The sequence below is a fragment of the Musa acuminata genome, chromosome BXJ1-6 (genome assembly GCF_036884655.1).
Source record: "Musa acuminata AAA Group cultivar baxijiao chromosome BXJ1-6, Cavendish_Baxijiao_AAA, whole genome shotgun sequence".
In the NCBI taxonomy this organism is placed as follows: domain Eukaryota; kingdom Viridiplantae; phylum Streptophyta; class Magnoliopsida; order Zingiberales; family Musaceae; genus Musa; species Musa acuminata.
Genome location: NC_088332.1, coordinates 16595340 through 16616821, shown reverse-complemented (window position 1 = coordinate 16616821; position 21482 = coordinate 16595340). Strand labels below are relative to the sequence as shown.

Sequence of the window (21482 nt, the reverse complement as noted above, 5' to 3'; positions counted from 1 at the left end):
TAACTCAAATAATTCGGTACTCGTGCAAGGGCTTGTATGTGGACGATGGAATGTTTGCAGCTATACCAAGGCAACCGAAACTTAGCGCCATAGAACATTGAAACTTTCTCTTCGGCATGAGAAGGATATGTCCGTAGGAGGCTGAAGTGTGCAGCGAGTTCAACATGTTCCTAGACCTTAAGTGGTGCAGCGGGGGCTATATTGACGTGGAGTTGTAATCTAGCAAGTGTGTTTATAGGAGGCAGAACAATGCACAGTTTGTTCAGTAAGTCGGAGCAGTCCAAGGGGATGGTGGTCTCCGAAGCTTTCAGAGGGAAGGAAACGAAGAGAGATGTTGCTCCAATGGGATAGTTACTCATGAGGGATAAGTCTCGACTCTCTAGAGGGAGAATCACATGTAATAGACTACACATGTTGAGGAGGAGTACCTCAAAAATAACTCTACAAAGCTCAATAGACCGAGTGAGCGGCGAGGAGTCGTCGCATAATCTCGCTTGAGAGAATGCATTGGTGGATGCAAGTGGGGGAGCGACCTAAAACAATACAAATGAAGACACACTTAGAGTCAATATGAAGATCAGACTCAAGGGAGGGCTAACCCGTGGAATGGTGGGTGTGAGGGCCACCATTAACTCAATGCAAAACAAGGAGTAGAGCAACTTGGGTGTAACTTGACAAAGTACCTAAGCTGTATGAAGGGAGGTGAACTCTTGCAGAGGTAAGAGCGAGATCATGTTGTTCCATGGGTCCTTTATTCTAATAGAGCGAACTCATCTTGCATGGTGCCAAAGATTAAGGAAGCTTCTAGGCATATGCACCGTATCTCGGAGAAGCATTTGATGGAGGAACTAAGATGACTCAACTTGTGGAGATGAAGTTGAGTTCAAAAAACCTTGACACGGGGCAAGTGAATGCGGAAGCAGGTACTCTTGAAGAATATGCTATAGCGTTACTATTCAAGTTACCATGAAGGAAGTAGTGCACAGCGGAGATTGTGCTGGTAGGGGCAGAGGCCCAAGATCCAAACAATGGTGAACCATTTTCAATGAAGTCGGTGGACTTCGGGAGCTACTAGGCGACAGACTGTCCTAGAGCTATGCTTCATCTAGATGTGACCTAAGAGTAGGTGGATAAAAGTCGATTGCTAAAGGAGCAAACACAATAAAAAGTGAAAGAGACCCTACAATATATTGGCAAAGGTCACATATGTAGGGATTGTAATTTGAGTTCATTCCACAATGATTAGAATGCAATGGAGATGTCACCAAGAGGCGACATGGTGCAGTGGATCGTGGTGGAATAGTTCATGGTAATACGCTACATATAGATTGTAGTCCCGTGAGGGATTATCTCATACAGAGGTATGATCGAGAGCTATTGGGAGCTCCACTTCGGTGAACAACACGACAGCAATAAGGGCTATGGATTCAAGGAGTGAAGGCTATGGTACCGCAGAGGCAGGTCTTTCATGCGTGCATCAAGTTTTGCATCGGATAAAAGCCTTATTTATCAGCATATGAGGGTTATGTTCCACCGAGGGAAAAGCTCGAATGCAAGTACCAGTGAGTCCCATGAGGGACTATATCATACGAAGGTATGCTCGAAAGTAGTTGGAGAGTTGGACTACTCCAGAGCCCATATTCACTTAAGGGAGCCTGGCAAGTCAGAGGACAACGTCGAATAAGTGAACATTGCTACCAAGGAAGCTAAGGAGAACAGAATCGATGCAAACCCTATAACATGATGGCAGAGGCTATGCATAGGAGTTACAATCTATCTTTGTATTGACCAAAGGGAGCTACTTGGAGAACACAAAGGTGTTAAAATAGAGGGTCGAAAGGGACATGGAAGCGATGATGAGTCCATAGGGATTTAGCTACCCAAAACCAAGCATTAGTTAGAATGGATGTGGACTTGGAGGAGTGTCACAGTGCCACAAAGGCAGATCTACCAATCATGAAAAAAGGGATGCAGATACGAGGCAACTGATAGTAGGGCCATGGGCATGACAGCGCTATGGTACCGTAGAGGCGGGACTTCCGTGAAGTCATCGATCCCTTGCTCTCATAGAGGGAGAGCGCTTGGTCATGAAAGAGGCCGAGAAGGTGGAGCATGCGGAGGTAAACTCCAAGTACCAAGACAAAGCTGAAGGGTAGAGACTAAGGAACTTTGTAAGATTGGTGTTAATGAGCTTCTCATCAAAATAACCGAAAGCGAAAGATTTCGGGTTATGTAAGAGTACACAACTAAGGAACGAAGCAGGCAGTACACGGTGTTGTACCTTTGCTACTCAGTGGAGTAGGTGGCAGGGTTGATGGAGAAGACGGTACAATCCTATAGGCGACTAAAACTATTAGAGACTTACTTTAAGTTGGGGTGAAAACTTTCTGCATTCCAAAAGTTCGATAACATTGAGAAGCTGAATCATAGTAGCTAACTCAACGCAATGAGTGCAAACACTACAAGTGCTTCAGAAAGAAGTGTGAGCAAAAAGTAGGTGAAAGCTAGTAATCAACTCAATGCATGGAGTACAACTCTCGAGGAGTGGGTGAAGTCAAGTAACCTTTGCCTTCTCAACTCTTAAGAGAATGAGCGAAACCGAGTACCCAAATTCTCTTATCTATTCAACAGAGGAGCTCTACATAGGTTCAAAGACCTTTCAAAGATAATGTAAGATAATAGTTGTCAAATCCTCACCAATGGTGATCAGTGCTATTGAGAGTAGATTATCCACTTCATTTCCCAATAGAATGCCAATCGAAAGCAAAAGTAATGCGAATTTACTTAGAAGTGACAACTAAGTGAAAGAAGAGTCGATGGGCAAATTTTATGGAGGAAGGACCCAAAACTTTAGAAGTTTTACGAGGCGATGCTCGTTAAAGCTCCAACAAGCATCCACCTAGTTCAAGCAGCATAGGACATTTGAGAGACTGATGCATAGTAGGGATGGTCTTTTCCTTCATTTGATGGATCCGTAGGAACCAACAATGATCATCACAACTCAACTAACCCCACACTAGTGTTAGAGTCATTGGCGAGTTAAAGCAATATGGCGGATCAAAAGTTTGACTACTCAATAACAGCAATGGAGAGCAACTGAGAGCCAAGAGGCGTATTGCAGTTGGAGCAAAAGATTGAAGACTCAGTGAAGGCGAGGAGTTACAGTATCGACAAAGGCTTTGACGAGGATGTCGAAGGAATAAGTGGGGGAGAATGTCACTGACAAAATTTTAAATATGATGTTTGATGTAATACTTATGTATGTCCGTGTCTTTTGGTTTGTTCATACTTTGCACAATATATAAAGGGATGGTCGAAGGCTTAACAACCTCATTTTAGTTGGGTTTGATGACCGTTTTAGGCTTGTAAATAAATGTTGTATCATGTGGACACTTATGAGAGATAATCAGTTTGTAGTGGACCATTTTAACTCTTTGTTGTACAACCATTCAAAGCTTATAAAGTGTGTTTATAATTTGCATTAGCTATGAAGTGTTTTCAGAAATGTTTGCTTGTGAATCCCAAGTGAGGCGCTTTCTCTAACCCGTTTTCTCTTTTGTAGGTCCTAAGGGACCATGAGAGGTTTCGGGGAGGCTGACCTTTGCAGATGGACATGCAAGGGTGCCGCACAACTTAAGCGAAACCAACTAAGTTCATGACAGGGCAAAGATCAACTACCCTTTTACACCCCTTTTTCTCATTTTCATAAGTTTAGGAGATAACATTTACAACCACTCACCCCTCTCTTAAACTTCACCCAACACCTAAAGCTTAAGAGGAGTTCTCACAATATTACAATATCGTTTTTTCTTTTTTGCTCTTAGTTCTTGTGTTAACCAAGCAGGGATGAGTGGGGTTTTTATAAGCTCTAAATGGATTTAAATTTAGAGTCAAAAATTTGAATCCTCGGGATTTCGGGATATTGGCAGTACCACCGCTTGTCAATTCTGACACTAGGCAGTACCACCGCCTAGTCTAGCAGTACTACCGCTTGACACACTGACACTACATGATAACACCACCCAGTCTGGCGATACCACTACCTAACATAGTCTAGGAGACTTTCTCTGGGCGGTACCACCACTAGACCCTACTATAGAATACTAAATAGGCCAAACAATAGGCTCAATTCAGCCCTGATTCAGGCCCAATTCTCCCTAATTGAGTTGCCATTGTTTCACCCCAATACCAACTCAATTAGACCTAAACTAACTCAATCTAGATAAATTAGTACAAAGCACGAATCATATATTGTCCGACATGTCATTGGTTCTTCCAACACTTCGTTCGATCCTTTGGCGCATCGTCCTCTTCGTTGCATTGTCCATTCGACATGTTGACTCCCGCAACTTTCGATCTCCTTGGCGCAATGTCCAATCCTTCGGCTCGATGCCCAAACTCACAACATGAAGTCCTTTTGCCAACATGTCGATCGATCCTTTGGCCCGACGTCCAATCTCCTGACATGTTCAACTTTGGCCCAACGTCTAATTCCTCCTACTTTAATCAATTTGCCTCTCCTTGATCAAAGATAGTCCTACATCACTCTAAACATAGATTAGATCACAAACTCATCAATTAATTTCATCATCAAAATTCGAGATTGAACATGAGAAACTCCATCGACTCGAGCACTAAGAGGTCACTATCGCAACGGAAGGCCATAGCCTGGTGCTTGTTCAACCTGATGGGGTTGGTGAAGGTCAAGTCTTGAACCACGACCAGGTCAAGATTGGACTGAGGATTCATAGTGAATTCTTATTGATTATAGAAAAGAAACTATAAGTGATGACTCTGAGGAAAGTTGAGTCTGAACTCATGGACAGTAGCCGTGTTGTAGGTGGAGACGTCAACTATGTCGACATTGAGGGAGCTCGTAAGGATTGTTTTGCCCATCCTATCCTCGATAAATACCAGGTTTGTCTTCTCAAATGGCATTCAGACCATCTCCTTGTACAACCCTTCCTTTATGTAGATCACATACAGGCCAATGCTGTGCTTCGGTACAACATCGATCGCTGCTTGAACAGCTCATAACTAGCATTTGCCCTCCTTACATATCGTTGTGTCCAATGGTGTCCCTAGTCATGGGAACTCCTTCCAAACAACCTCTTCGCTTGGTGACATTGAGGTGGCATCTGACCGGTACCCATCCCTCTCGATTTGCAACGGGGCCGAGAGATAGATGTTGACATCGTAGTGCTGTAGGGTGGCCACCATTGTGGTGGCACCACCAATGACATTGGCGAGGTCAGCAAGTAAGGCCATAGCGTTTGCCACTTGCTAAGTATCATTGATGTACTTGAAGGTGGACAAAATAATCGTACTGATAAGGTATGATAGCAGATAAGATTTCTCCAACTGTACGAGAAAGCCTCGCTACTCTGTTAAGAGATATACGGTATATGAGTAAGTGCAATGAGCAAAATCTCGTACAACACCGGGGGATCAACATGCTCTCATGTACAGAACCATGTGTGGCATGCAAGCAAGTAGGAAAAAAGAGGAGAGGAGGAAATTAGTCACTAACGAAGGTGGTGCTCGAATCTTTTCTAGAACGCTAGTTGGTCTTGTGTGCTATTGACATCGCTGCTTGTTTGACATTCGTAGCGTAATTGAAGGGGAGGGAATCAAAGCAAAAGAGAGTGGTTTCTATTAAGGCTTTTAAGTTACCAAGTGAAAAGTTTATATAAAATTATATGAAATTAATAATTTTAAAAATAAATAAAATTATTTTTTTTTTTATTTTTTTAATTCATGTCCTTTTTGTAAGTGATGTGATTTTCTTCATCAATAAAATTAATGATTTAAAAAAATTAAAATTAAATATTTCATAATTATAGGGATGCCAGTATTATTTTTTTAAAGATAAAGATTGAGATATTAATCATAATGAACTATGCTAATATGAAATTATTCTCTCTAATCGTGATCGTACGTATTTATAGATGACTGTGTCTGTGTACGTATGTACGCTTGTACGTTTCTCTCCCGTCGGGAGCACTCTCCAGCTCGTTCGATTCCGACGAAAATTCTAATATGACTTGCCAACATTCTACGGGACGAACTAGCCCGTGACACGAGAGCAGGTCCCAGTTTCGTTTCTATTGGGACCCATCCGTTACACTCAGTTATAACAAGGGTACAAAAATTGAGTGTAACCAATACGGTAAAAAATATCGATCTCTTTTCCGTTTTTAATGATACCTCAAAGTGATGTGTGCCTTCCCTCTCCCCATTTCCTCTTTGGCCCTTTCATTTCTCTCCCCCCCGCCCCCCCCCCCCCCCCCCCCCCCCCAAACACCCTAACCCTAAAAGCCATCTCTAAAACCCTAATCTCCTTCCTCCTCTCTTTTAGAAGAAAGGGAAGAAGGTGGGGAAAGATGTATCTGTACAGCTTGACACTGCAGCAGGCGGGCGGGGTGGTGTGCGCCACGAACGGCAACTTCGTGGGCGGGAAGACGCAGGAGATCGTGGTGGCTCGGGGCAAGACTCTGGACCTGCTCCGCCCGGACGACGCTGGTAAGCTTCAAACCCTCCTCTCCGTCGAGGTCTTCGGTGCCATCCGCTCCCTCTCTCAGTTCCGCCTCACCGGCTCCCAGAAGGACTACGTCGTCGTCGGTTCTGACTCCGGCCGCCTCGTCATCCTCGAGTACTCCCGTGAGCGCAACCTCTTCCACAAGGTCCATCAGGAGACCTTTGGCAAGTCTGGCTGCCGCCGCATCGTCCCCGGCCAGTTCCTCGCCGTCGACCCGAAAGGCCGTGCCGCCATGGCCACCGCCTGCGAGAAGCAGAAACTAGTTTACGTCCTCAACCGTGACGCCGCGGCCCGCCTCACTATCTCTTCGCCCCTCGAGGCGCACAAGTCCCACACTATCTCCTACTCTGTTGTTGGCGTCGACTGTGGCTTTGACAACCCTGTCTTCGCCGCCATTGAGCTCGATTACTCCGAGGCCGACCTCGATCCCACAGGCCAGGCTGCGGCCGAGGCCCAGAAGCACCTCACTTTTTATGAGCTGGATCTTGGCCTCAATCACGTCTCCCGCAAGTGGTCCGAGCCCGTTGACAATGGTGCCAACCTCCTCGTCACCGTGCCTGGTGGTGGCGATGGCCCCAGTGGCGTCCTTGTCTGCGCTGAGAACTTTGTCATCTACAAGAACCAGGGCCACCCGGATGTCCGTGCTGTCATCCCCCGTCGTGCTGACCTCCCTGCAGAGCGTGGTGTCCTCGTTGTCTCTGCCGCCACCCATCGCCAAAAATCCATGTTTTTCTTCCTTCTGCAGACTGAGAATGGGGACATCTTCAAGGTCACCCTCGAGCATGAAGGTGACCGCGTTGCCGAGCTCAAGATCAAGTATTTTGATACCATCCCCGTTACCTGCTCTATGTGTGTCCTCAAGACTGGCTTCCTCTTTGCTGCCTCTGAGTTTGGCAATCATGCATTATACCAGTTCCAGGCCATTGGGGAGGCTGAGGATGTTGAGGCATCCTCTGCCACGCTGATGGAGACCGAGGAGGGATTCCAGCCTGTTTTCTTCCAACCCCGGGGCTTGAAGAATCTGGTGAGGATTGACCATATTGAGAGTCTTATGCCCATCATGGACATGAGGGTCATGAACTTGTTTGAGGAAGAGACTCCTCAGGTGTTCACCCTCTGTGGAAGGGGCCCACGCTCCTCACTGCGTATCCTGAGGCCAGGACTGGCAATCAATGAAATGGCTGTGTCACAGCTTCCGGGTACTCCCAGTGCTGTGTGGACTGTAAAAAAGAATGTGAATGATGAGTTTGATGCCTACATTGTGGTGTCCTTTGTGAATGCTACCCTTGTGCTCTCCATCGGTGAGACCATTGAAGAAGTCAGCGACAGCGGGTTTCTTGACACCACGCCTTCACTCTCAGTCTCTTTACTGGGAGATGATTCCCTTATGCAGGTCCATCCCAATGGAATTAGGCATATCAGAGAGGACGGGCGTATCAATGAGTGGAAGACACCTGGGAAGAAGACCATTGTGAAGGTTGGATCCAATAGGCTCCAGGTGGTGATTGCTCTAAGTGGAGGGGAGCTTATCTATTTCGAGATGGACATGACTGGCCAGTTGATGGAGGTGGAAAAGCATGAGATGCCCGGAGATGTGGCTTGCTTGGATATTGCACCAGTTCCGGAGGGAAGGCAGAGATCACGCTTCCTTGCTGTTGGTTCTTATGATAACACAATTCGGATTCTATCATTGGATCCTGATGACTGTATGCAGATACTGAGTGTCCAGAGTGTGTCCTCACCACCTGAATCACTCCTTTTGCTTGAGGTACAAGCTTCAACTGGAGGAGAGGATGGAGCAGATCATCCGGCTAGCGTCTTTCTCAATGCTGGCTTGCAAAATGGTGTTCTCTTCCGGACAGTTGTTGATATGGTTACTGGTCAGCTTTCAGATACTCGATCCCGGTTCTTAGGACTGAGAGCTCCCAAGCTCTTCTCAGCTACTGTGAGGGGCCGGCAAGCGATGCTTTGCTTGTCCAGTAGGCCCTGGCTTGGTTATATTCATCAAGGACATTTCTTGCTGACTCCTCTTTCCTATGAGACACTTGAATATGCTGCATCCTTTTCTTCTGACCAGTGTGCTGAAGGTGTTGTTGCAGTTGCTGGTGAAGCTTTGAGAATTTTCACAGTTGAGCGGCTGGGAGAGACATTTAATGAAACAGTTGTACCTTTGCGATATACTCCAAGGAAGTTTGTGCTGCAGCCCAAGCGCAAACATTTAGTTATTATTGAGAGTGATCAAGGGGCGTTCACCGCAGAGGAGAGAGAAGCTGCCAGAAAGGAGTGCTTGGAAGCTGCAGGGGTGGGTGAAAATGGAAATGCAATGGAAAATGGTGGTGGTGATGAGGAGGAGAAGGAGGATGCTCTCTCTGATGAGCAATATGGTTATCCAAAGGCAGAGTCTGATAAGTGGGTATCTTGCATCAGAGTTCTTGATCCACGAACAGGAAATACAACTTGTCTGTTGGAGCTTCAAGAGAATGAGGCTGCATTCAGCCTTTGTACAGTGAATTTCCATGATAAGGAGTATGGGACTCTCCTGGCTGTAGGAACTGCAAAGGGGCTACAGTTCTGGCCTAAGAGAAGTCTTGCAGCTGGGTTTATTCACATATATAGGTTTGTTGAAGAAGGAAAATCTCTTGAGCTTGTGCACAAGACACAGGTAGAGGGAGTTCCACTTGCGTTGTGTCAGTTTCAGGGGAGGCTGCTTGCAGGTATTGGCTCAGTGCTGAGATTATATGACCTGGGGAAAAGGAGATTGCTCAGAAAATGCGAAAACAAGCTCTTCCCTAATACAATTGTCTCTATTCATACTTATCGTGATAGGATCTATGTGGGTGATATCCAAGAGGTATGTCTTTCTTCTTTATGTATGTACTTTTTGTCAATAGTTTTGTTTTCTTGCAATAGACTGATTTCATTCAATGGAACTTTTATTCTTGCCTGTCCTTTATTTTAGCTGCTGTTCTTTCCCACTCATTATTGATGAACTTCACTTTTCATGACTGGTAGGATTAGTAGGATAATATTGTAAGAACCCCAATTTGGCTTTAGCTAGTGTGTAGTACCCTTTTTCTGTATTCGTGGTTGATCATTAGGTTGGTGAGGTGTTTCCTCAAGCATTTGGAATGGATAATTTTGTTACTGAATGAAGTTAGTGTGATATGTGTACATCGCTATTTCTTATGAGATGCAAAAGCTTATTGTTCATGTGGATTTAGTTTCATGGGATGAGAGTGTGCTGATACTTCCCTTGACATGGCATACCTAAGTCATGTCCTACACAAGCCAGAAATTGGGCTAGTTATGTCAGCACCTCTGGCATGGATCAGCACAACGCATGTTGATATCTTTCTGCAACAGCTTGTTCCAGCGTGTGTTGGTTTGTGCCAACCGATGCTGATACCTTTCTTGTTTGATCTTGAAAGTTTGATTATGGTTACACAGCTTCTGCAATTGATTAATCTTCAAGGTGGCCTCAGAGACCTGGCATACATAACTTATTCCGTGGTTTCTTCTGCTTGGATTATCAATGTAATATTGTCAGGGAAGAATGAGGCCTGAACAAGGATGAAATATGTAGAAAGGAGTGACTTATAATGGAGAGAAGGGATATAAAGATAATATGTTTTCTCTCCTAGTTGGCTCTGATGATAGATGCTGTATTGCAGAACATGCTCAAGTGAAAGTATATTAATTAAAAAAATAATATTTGGAGTGGATAGGGTAGAGGAACAAAATTAGAGAAGGGAAGTGGGAGCTGAATAAAAAAAATGATAAAAGAGAATAAAGTAGCAGGATTTGCATTGCAACTACAGAGTATTGGACTACTAATCCTGACTTAAGTATGAAATAATATCTGACCCATCTTAATTTGGTAAACCTAGTAGTGGTGATTCTAATGTTAAATAGACATTTTTTGAATCTACCCTAAACTAGAGCTAATTCAAAATCTTTAACTGACTATATGGTATCAGCTACCTGTAGTCTTCATCATATTTTGCTCCCACTATGGATTGACATTGTTCTTTGCATTTTCGTGATAGATGGGAGATCAGTTATGAGGGGGCAACCTAACATATTTAGAATCGATTATTGTGTCACTTATTGTTTGTCTGCTTGGCCCTTGTTGATTGTTTCTAAGTTGCACCATATTTAGTGCTATATCTGAATGGAAAGTGTATCTAACTTTAATTTTATACCCAGTTGTTTCAAGGGTGATAAATTCCCAGATAGATTCCTCTGCTAAAGGACCTTGCGCAAAAAAAATTGCTTTCCGGTGCCTGGAGTTGGAACTTAGTTTGGCTTGTATCCTATTGTAAGTGTTTCAACTTTTAGCCCATAGGATAAAAAGGTCCAGTAGTGAATAAGAAATACTTGGTAATGTCTAGAGTATATAACCTGAGGTTGACAGTGTAGGATTTTTTTTGCTAAAATTATGTAAGGAAAATAATGTGAATGTACAATTAACTTTGTAAAATATCTTGAGAAAAAAATTACAAAATAGTTGGTCAGAGTCTAGTAATGTGCTTGTATTGTCATGATGTAGTACCTTTTTCACTCATCTTGAAAATCACTATATCAGATTGATATGCTGCTTGTGATCTTACTTCCTGTTCCATCTATGTGTGCTATATAATGCAAATTTGATCAGTGATCTTAATCCAGTAATTACCTAAATTGAAGGTGTGTCATTTTATCTGCATATTTTAAATGCGGGAGTTTATATGAATCGTCAGATTTTGGGTTGAGGATCCCCAGTATGTGATAAATTGCTTGTTGACTGCTCAACATTATGGTGTTCTTATAGTGTTTTGTTAGTTCATTGCAACTCCCTGTTAAATGTTCTCTCTCCTTGTAGTGTCATTATTTGATCTCTATCAGGAACTTAGGTTGTATTGCATGAAAGTGTATTGCCCATTCGGTAGACTTCTTATCAGGCAATCTTTGTTTGACAGGAAAGGCTTGTAATTAACTTGGATCATCTCAGTTATAAAATTCAGTATCACTTTGGAAGGTGAAAACGGCAGGGTAAGAGCAAAACCTTTATCTAATCCCAAATTAGTTAGGACAAGTCTTGTATATAGCTAGAATCCAATGATATATTCATATCTGTGAAAACATGTTGGGTGTTGAACCCTTTGTATGTGTGATAGTTCCTGTCCTTCCTGTTCCTTGTGCACTTGGATAACATAGGAATAAATGAGAACGATTATGCTGGACTTGTCTGTTTCTGTCTTAGCATGTACATGCACTTTGTTATTTGGGTTTGTTTAAGCATACAATACTTCATCTGCTCGTATATCTGCAACCTTGTTTGGATCTGTTTTGAATAGCTGTGTGCATGTAGTCATTCAGCAATGGATTACAACCTTTTAGGCCGTGTTTGCTAACTAAATTGTCATTATGGTGTTCTCTTGCAGTCATTTCATTATTGCAAGTACAGAAGGGATGAGAACCAACTGTACATTTTTGCAGATGATTCTGTTCCAAGGTGGCTCACTGCGTCACATCACATAGACTTTGACACCATGGCAGGAGCAGACAAATTTGGAAATGTATACTTTGTCCGACTGTCTCAAGATGTATCAGATGAGATCGAGGAAGATCCAACGGGAGGTAAAATAAAGTGGGAGCAAGGAAAGTTAAATGGTGCGCCGAATAAAGTGGAGGAGATAGTACAGTTTCATGTGGGAGATGTTGTTACATGCTTGCAAAAGGCCTCACTGATACCTGGAGGAGGTGAATGTGTTATTTATGGAACTGTGATGGGAAGTTTAGGTGCATTACTTCCATTCACATCTAGGGAAGATGTGGACTTCTTCTCTCACTTGGAGATGCACATGAGGCAAGAACATCCACCACTGTGTGGTCGGGATCATATGACCTTCAGATCTGCTTATTTCCCCGTCAAGGTGACCTTTCAGGACTCATACAGTTTGCTTGTGCATTTTTAGTATTGCTTCTGTCTCATTTGCAAGTCTGGTTCTTTGTGCAATAGATCTTTCTAGCATGTAGTTCTGATGGTTTAGGAGGGGAGACTACTCATGATATGTGATATGGTATTAGTTTCCGTTATGTTCTTTAAAGGGTTAGAAAATGATGGGTAATATGCTTTGGTATCCCTTTTCATGGTAATTGCACTGCTAATTTTCTTTGGTTGGTGTACTTCTTGAGGTCAATTTCAGATTGATGTGTCCCATGGGTCTCTTCATGCTTGTTCCCAATTTGACATTCACATGGACTACCTACTACTGCACCTTATTGCCTTTTGTTTAAAATTATTTAAGGCTGCTGTTCTTCAAGTTAAGCTTTACAAAGATACACAATAAAACAGTTGCTTATTGAAGCAAAAATCATTCTACAGGATGTAATCGATGGTGATCTATGCGAGCAGTTTCCGACCCTTCCCCCTGATTTGCAGAGGAAGATTGCTGACGAACTTGATAGAACACCAGGTGAAATACTGAAGAAGCTTGAAGATGTCAGAAATAAGATAATTTAAGGATTGCAACAATTGAGTTAGGGCATGGATCCTGCTTGGCTTTATGCTGCTATTATATCAGCAAGCTAAACGCTCATTGTATCGCATTATGTGGCCATCATTGCTCAAAGTGATATCATCAGTCAGAGCCAGTTCAGCAGTTTAATGTTTGTCTACAAGTTTAGGAGAATATCTACATCTGCTGTTCTTCCTGAACAAGAGAGCATTCATCAGTTGTACTTTGAATTTGCTAATCTTGACATGTTTAAACTGTTACAAGTTTGGTTAGCTTGTCATATAGGATGCTACTGATTAATAGTGACCATTGTGAATTTTTTTGCATTACTTTTCGTTCCTTCCAAGACAGCAGCTTGGAAGGGGAAAAAGAGATCTTGATCCAACATAAACTCAGAACATTGTTAGTGGTGTGAGATCTGGAATTTGAGGTTCATAAGATCAGAGGGAGAATGAGTCTGCTGCTCCCTTACTGAAAGCCATAGTAAGAGTTAACTTTGAATCAGTAAAGAGTTTTGTGGAAGTCTTTTGAGTTTTATGGCATTGTTAGGGTAAATTAATGTACTTGTCGCTTCCTACAGTGGATGATGTTAAAGTTACATTTGTAATCACTGAAATCACCAGATTCTGTAGGAGGTTAGGTTAAACCTTAACCCATGATGCACAGTTCTTAACTCAACTCTCAAATATGTTAGGCTCAGTCTACCCTGTGATCAGGTACATGTGTAACACTTACCACACAACAAACAAAGGAGCAGACAGGCAGATTTGTAGGCTCTAATGCACGGTTATATAGTACACAAGAAACAGAAAACCACACAACAAAAACAGGGCAACTCCCAATTGCTTCACGGTATACAGGAAAACAGAAAACCAAAACAAAATCAGATCAGCCGACACAGAAATTACTCTCCAAACACCCAATTGATACAAGCAACCGAAAAACACAAGTCCTATTTGTACAAAATGACAAGGAACAAAAGCAACACCAAAACAGAAACAGAGGAGAAACCAAATCAAAACAAGCGGCATCCAGAGAGAGAGAGAGAGATAGTGTGTGTGTATGTGGTTGCCACTCGCAACTCATCCCTACTCGACAGAGCGAAGGATTAAGGAGTCCTCCACCACCCACTGCCAACCTCCTCTATATTTGTTTGCATATATCTCCTTTTATCCCTCTCATTCATTCCCATCTTTTTCTTCCGCTTCATCTTCGTTATCCAATCCATCCTTATTCCCTGCCCAAGATGAGAGGAGGCAGCCTCTGGCAGCTGGGCCAATGCCTCTTCCGCCGCCTCGCCCAATCCAAGTCCACCACCCCCAAGCCACGCCACTTCGCCGCCGCCCCCGCTGCGGAGCCGGCGGAGCTCAAAAAGACCGTCTTGCATGACTTCCACGTCGAGCACGGCGGCAAGATGGTGCCTTTCGCTGGGTGGAGCATGCCGATCCAGTACAAGGACTCCATTATGGACTCCACCCTCCACTGCCGCGCCGCCGCCAGCCTCTTTGACGTCTCTCATATGTGCGGCCTCAGCCTCCGCGGCCGCGATTGCATCCCCTTCCTCGAGACCCTCGTCGTCGCCGACGTCGCCGGCCTCCGCCCTGGCACGGGGACGCTCACCGTCTTCACCAATGAGCGCGGCGGTGCCATCGACGACTCCGTGGTGACCAAGGTGCGGGACGACCACATCTACCTCGTGGTGAACGCTGGGTGCAGGGACAAGGACCTGGCCCACATCTCCGCTCACATGGAGGCCTTCAAGGCTAAGGGAGGGGCTGTGGACTGGCACATTCATGATGAAAGGTCGCTTCTGGCTCTACAGGTATATGAGATCTGCTCCTTTGGGAAGTCATGGAAATGTGGATCTGATAATTATTTGTCTTTTTCATTTTAATCTGATACGATAAAGATTCTTGTTGTTTTATGCTCCAATAAGGGAAAAAAAGATTCTCATTTATTCCTTAATAATTCAACTACTTCATGAAATTAACAGAGTATTAGTCTTACAGAAGTCAGTCTACATATTATTAATTTCCTTCTGTCTCTGATTGATTAGGGTCTTAACTGATGTTGATTCTTCTGCCACTGTTCTTGATAATTAATCTTGAATCGGCGAGATCCTTGTGTTTGATATTTAATCTAGGTTTGTTCATAGACCAGTAGATCGAAAGTAACTAAGGTCATCAATCTTTGGAATTGGTCGGTATCTGAATCCACTGTGAACATGTTTCCACACATTTATAAAGATAGGGGAGTTGCCTGATAATTAGTTCTTCTAATACCACATTGCATGGAGATAGTATGTGGTACAGGCATTCAATACAATCAGATTACTTTAAGACACTCAGGTTTCTGTTCTCAGCTTTACTTGATACCTGTGCATTCAATAGAGATCATTCTGAACTCATAAATAGTTCAGATGATGTTAAAAGCTTGGTCAAATGATATTCCTTTTTGCCTTCAGATTCTATATCACATTCATTTCTCCTTCAAATCTACAAGCGCAGTATTATAGAGCTATACAATCTAATGGCCTGAGTGCTATCGAAATGGCCATGTTATGTATTATCTAATAGAGGTCAAAAAGAGAGAAGTTTATGATGCTTATGGATATTTCAATGCAATTGGATCCATGCTTGAGAAATCTGTCGACTAGCTTGCAATTTGGGATTTGACATCAATCACTTTAAGCATGAAACCTGTTGCCCTTGGTAAGTGGATCTTGATGGTCATGTTTATTGTTGAGTTGCTTAGAATTGAAGCATGATTTTGACCACAAGATATAGCAAATCATCTTTTGTAGTAATTTCTCTTTCTTTCTTTTCCTTTTAATTTGAACTTTTTCTTTAGACACTAAACATTTATGGCAAGCATATCTTGACAAGATCATTGAATTATATGCATTTAGTCAGCACCTATAAGAACATCTTTTCCTGGTGTCCATGTAGCAGCTAATCCACTGTCTTGATCGAATTGCTCAGCTCACTACATATGAAATGATTTGCGCTTTATTTTATGAATGAACTCAGGGTCCTCTGGCTGCACCAGTTCTTCAGCTGCTAACAAAAGACGATCTAAGTAAAATCTATTTTGGCGAGTTCTGCACATTGGACATTCACGGATCACATTGTTTCCTCACAAGAACTGGGTATGTTTTATTTTCTTTTGCTTTATTCAAGTAGTTGTTCAACAAAGTGCTTGCAACTGACAATGTTGAAAGCACATCTGAAAACAATAGGAGTTTGTTAATTTAATAATTGGATGTGGAAATTGGCTTGGACTAGAAGCTAATGTGGTTTAAAAAAATGTAAAATATATAATAACTGTTCATGGACAGGTTGGCAGATGAATTGTGGATGTAATTTTGCAACTTGATCAGATTTAAATGAAAGGTTCACTGTCTTCTTCTGTCAAGAGTCAATCGGAGTGTTAACGATAAACTTGTCGGTATTTTTGCCAGAAAAAGAAAAACACTCTCTCTGCTTTCTTCCCCATTTGCACTGTTTGGATATTGCTGCAACAACTCAACCAAGGGGTTAGCTTCCAGAAAGGGGATGGTTGGTGCTGGTAGAGGAAGAAATATCGTCTTTTTTCTCCTTCAAGTGATGAATATGACCATGGTTCAGAAAGAATTTCTCCAAGAAACTGGGTTTAATTTTGCAAGAACTTGTTTTATTCAGCATAGTTCACTCACCTATAGAAAGCGAAAGGTACAGGCTTGCTCTGAGTGGTCTGATAGAGCTACTGACTAGGGCGGGGGTTGCAAGTGTTCATCTATGTTTTTAGAATTTGGGAGCTTTGCTGTTACCCAACTCTTATATTAATATGCTACCACTTTATTCAGCTTGTTATTTAGCGGTAAACTTTATTTTTGTGAATCACAAATATCTCAGGTTCTCATCTTCCTGAAACTTTCAGCTACACAGGCGAAGATGGTTTTGAGATCTCTGTTCCATCCGAGCATGCAGTAGATCTTGCAAAAGCAATTCTGGAGAAATCTGAAGGGAAGGTGAGGTTGACAGGGTTAGGTGCTCGGGACAGCCTTCGCCTCGAAGCTGGCCTTTGTCTGTATGGCAATGACATGGATCAGCACACCACACCTGTCGAGGCTGGCCTTACATGGGCGATCGGTAAGAGAAGAAGAGCTGAAGGTGGATTCTTGGGTGCGGAAGTGATCCTAAAGCAACTCGAGGAAGGCCCACCTATAAGACGTGTTGGCTTCTTCTCAACAGGCCCACCTCCGCGAAGTCACAATGAGATCTTGAACAGCAGCGGGGAAAAGATTGGGGAGGTAACCAGTGGAGGATTCAGTCCCTGCTTAAAGAAGAACATAGCCATGGGCTACGTGAAGTCTGGTCTCCACAAGCCAGGAACTGAAGTTAAGATTATTATTCGTGGGAAGTCCAATGATGGCGTTGTGACGAAGATGCCATTTGTTCCAACGAAGTATTATAAGCCATCTTAGATCATGCAACTTCTACTTTGAGTTGCCCATTCTAATAGATGGTTTTAACTTGGCATTTCCTTCTGTAAGAGTACCGAGTTAATAAAGAAGTCTTTTGCTTCTTTCTATGATATCTGTTTAGCATTTGTGCTTGTGAGATTACACGTAACTTGTAGAGACATCACCTCTTATCACATTTTTATCGTTTGAAGACAAGCAAAAGTGTTGTTTCATAAGATTAAATTTGTATCTCTGGATGTGTGAAGATAGTGAGAACATTGTCTTGTAGATATCGTAGCATTTCTGTATCAGAACTTGATGAACATTATTATTTGATTTCACGCTTTGAAATATTCCTTCGAAAGTTGATTATGATGTTTGTGCATGAGAGACCAAACTACATCATACATGTCTAGCTCAAATTACCAAGTCACAAGCTGAGTGGTTGCCACTGTATCTCACAGCTTGTGGATGGAGGTCAAGAACAACATCTCAATGGTCCCTGCATTAGGTTTGGAGATGGATGAGTTGAGTCTGCCGCTGTAATGTTGCTGAAGCAAGACTTTGTTTCCGTAGGAGCCTCATCATGCAAAACTACATTGAAGATATGAAATGAGAAAATGGATTGTAGAGCAGGAAGTGAGATCTCTAAGATAAATGTGTGAAATATTCTTTGAAAGGATATGAAATGAGATACTGGATTGTAGAACGGAAGCTGAGCTCTAAGATAAATGTGTGAAATTTTCTTCTAAAAAGATATGAATGGAAGAAAAATGTGACATCCGGAGATCATTTACTCGGCGAGTATGAACCATGTGATGTCGTTATGTTCTAGCATGAACCACGTAATCGAGAACAATTGAGGTCTATACTTAAATTAACCATATGTATACGTAGAAGAATTTTTTTCCTCACTAAACCCATGCACATTACAGCAAATTTAAATTAAATTAAATTAGGTATTTGTTACGATGATAATGAAGTGGTTGATGCATGAACGCCACGTACCCTACATGTTAGCTCTATGAGGTCGAGATGAGTTTCTCAATCCACTAAATTATTTTTAGGATATGGTACTGAACTAGTGTCCCCTCAGTTATCCTAGCATGGAAGAGACTCTTGGATATCTCATATTACTGAGTCCTTCCCTGTTCCTCAAATAGTTTGCGGAGATACAGGAGAATGGATTTGACATCCATCTTTTCATGATGTCTCTATAACTCATGAGTAATGGAGCCCAACATATTGAATAAGAGTAGAGTCATCTATGCACTTCACATAGCGAGTGATCTCATCCTCGCTTGCCCCTTCCTCGGGCGTATGCATCACTATATCAAGAACAGACGTGATTTTCTCCGCCTTGAGAACGATTCTCAAGTTACGGAGCCAATCGGTATAATTTGGACTAGTGAGGTGGTTGACATTAAGTATGCCATGTAAGAGATTTGAATGTGACATATTTCTAAAAATAAAAACGTAACAGAAATAAATAACATGCAGATTTTATAAAAAAAAAAATAATAAAGATAAGAACTTCTATCTTAATCTACTCCCACTACTTTTTTACGAATCACACAATTCCCTCTGGTATGTGAATCGAAGACCCCCAGTAGATCTAGAGTGGGGATCGGGATCCAATCGGCGTCTTAATGTAACCTTGAGTGACTCGACCAATTATGATAAGCCCGTAAAGGTAGGCAACTCTTGCCAATCACAACTCCTTGTGATTCTCATCCTATTTGTCCTCCGAATCACTATGGCCCCAAGTGACTCGACCAACCATGGTGTTCGATTAAGTCATTACCATCGTTACAAGATAAGTTTGATTCAACAATATGCCATCGAGTGACTCGACCAAGTATACCATGTTCTCAGGTCACCGGTGACATCTCTATGTCGTAGGCAAGATAGTGAATCACGAAATATGTGAGCCTTGAATAACTCAATCAACTCAACTTACGTCAGGAATCGATCCTTACCTATAACGATGGAAGGTCACGTCGGTCAATCTAATTACCTCATGTTTACCGACTTAATAATAGAAAGAGAGAGGATTTTTTATTTGATCTCCTAATATGACGTGTCACACACATACATATTTAATATATAACTATATCAAATATATATACATATCTAGTAGGTGTATAAGTAATCACACATCACATGAGTAATTACACCAAATGATCATGGACCACATCCTAATATGATCAAGCCCAAGCCAGTGGGCCTAATCACTCACATCAAGATCTATGTGTATGGTGGCATATCTCCATGCCCTGTGATCGTCCATCTCGTCCTCATTGATTTCGTCGGTATCTCGGCATATCTCCATGCGTTGCGATCGTCCATCTCAACCTCGTGGGTCCTGCTATCACTTCCACGCTCCAGCGGTGCCTCCTCATGTAATTACAACTTAATCACAGGCATGAAATCCCGACAATAAACGAGAAATAAATTAGAGGCTTACAAGCCCCAATAATAATAATCACATGTACACACACCGATTCATCATCATCTGTCCACATCATAGATCACATGTATCCCTCATCATCACGTAGGACTACTAGATAATAATAATAATAATTAATTAAAATTTTTAATTAACTAATATTTTTAGAAATTTGGGATATGTAAAAAATTTCTTGAATTATGAAGGGTATTTTGGTAATTCAGATAGAAAGGCTAGACTCGAAATTTTTGAAGTTCTAAGGGGCAAAACTATCTTTTGTCTAGAAAAACCCTAATCCCCTTCCTTCTCCCTACTATGTTGCTGCCGCTGCCACCCTACCTACGACCGCCACTATAGGGGGCGTGGGATGCCGCCCTTGCCCACGGGCGTTGTGCCTACGGGCGGCCCCGCCCCTGTGGAGCCAATTCCCGTAGCAGCACCCCTTTTGCCCGTAGGTGGGCCCCCCAGCGGGCGTAGCGAGTCGACGCCCCCTTTGAAAGCAAGTGCCGCTATGGGCGCCATTGCATGCGGCGGTCGCCCCTGCGGGCTGCTCGCCCACGGGTGATGCCACCCTTGCGGGTGCTGTACCTGTAGGTAGTGCTCGCAAGTGCCGACCGCTGCTGCAAAGGGCCTGCTTGCATGCAGATGGCAACTAAGGCTGCCATCTGCGAGGGCAGTAAGAGCAGTAGCAATAGTTGCTATCCTTTCTCGCTTTTGTGTCAATAATTTTGACGTCAAAAGCCTTTCTAAAACATAATACACGTAGTTCAAAACCAATCTTTCACACAAACAACCTAGCTCTAATACCACTATAGGGAAATCTAGGTTCAACATTATATGTGCAACGGAAGAACATAAAACAAAAATCCTAAATTTTTCAAATATGTGTTCATTGTCGTACGAAGATTAGTGTGCAAAATTCACAACACAGAAAACCATGTGTGAGACAGTTGTGTTACCTAGGGAGATCGTATATCCCTAAATCCCTATAGATTTGTTGGAGAGGATGAAGGATGTCAAGTGTCCTTCTCTCTAGCGGTGATCCACACAATAGAGTTACAACGACGCTCTTCAAATCTCCACGCTTGCTATCTAATAAGGAGAAGGGGAGAAGAGAATAGGATGTGGCAACCAAGAAGCCCCAGCCTATGGGCCTTTAGTTCCTTTAGTTCCCTCCTATTTATAGAGGCCCCTAGTTAACCCTAATGGTCCTACCCTATTGGGTATTGGATCTCCATCCAATTACCTAAGTCTCTTAGATTAGTGGGTCTTTATCCAATAATCTCTTATTGGATCTCATACATAGGATCCAATAATTCAGGAGCTTATTGGATATTCAATAAGAGATAGGCTCTAGCAGATATCTCATATCCGAACCTCTACTCCTCGCAACACCTACCATATGTGTGTGATACTCTAGGCCCAATATCAAGCTAGTTGTGAGTCATACATGTCATAACTCATTTTGGCTCAGTGAATTATTATCTCCATAATAATTCACTCGACTCATTGACTATAGATGTACTAGGCCACTGCGTCGTAGTCCCTAAA

General features: G+C 42.6%; 2 protein-coding genes across 6 annotated transcripts; both read left to right on the top strand.

The window, feature by feature from the left end:
* The first annotated feature begins 6300 nt into the window (after positions 1-6300).
* Positions 6301-13354, top strand: LOC135676527 (spliceosome-associated protein 130 A-like). Of its 5 annotated transcripts, none has more exons than XR_010514325.1 (4): positions 6301-9389; positions 10745-10856; positions 11497-11569; positions 11962-12028. XR_010514325.1 is itself a non-coding variant. In XM_065187815.1 (4 exons), the coding sequence occupies exons 2-4, from the start codon at positions 6771-6773 to the stop codon at positions 13041-13043; spliced, it is 3249 nt and encodes a 1082-aa protein (XP_065043887.1). In that variant the 5' UTR covers positions 6383-6522; positions 6603-6770; the 3' UTR covers positions 13044-13354. The 5 variants fall into 5 exon arrangements, 4 of the variants coding, with proteins under 4 accessions (XP_065043886.1, XP_065043889.1, XP_065043887.1 ...); XM_065187815.1 differs by lacking the exons at positions 10745-10856; positions 11497-11569 and adding an exon at positions 12906-13354 and having other exon boundaries at positions 6383-6522; positions 6603-9389; positions 11962-12453; XM_065187816.1 differs by lacking the exons at positions 10745-10856; positions 11497-11569 and adding an exon at positions 12906-13354 and having other exon boundaries at positions 6385-6522; positions 6606-9389; positions 11962-12453.
* A 768-nt stretch (positions 13355-14122) lies between these two features.
* LOC135676526 (aminomethyltransferase, mitochondrial-like) lies at positions 14123-17613 on the top strand. Its single transcript, XM_065187813.1, has 3 exons — positions 14123-14860; positions 16068-16186; positions 16957-17613. Exons 1-3 carry the CDS (start codon positions 14285-14287, stop codon positions 17501-17503), a joined length of 1242 nt encoding a protein of 413 aa, XP_065043885.1. The 5' UTR covers positions 14123-14284; the 3' UTR covers positions 17504-17613.
* Positions 17614-21482: the final 3869 nt, after the last annotated feature.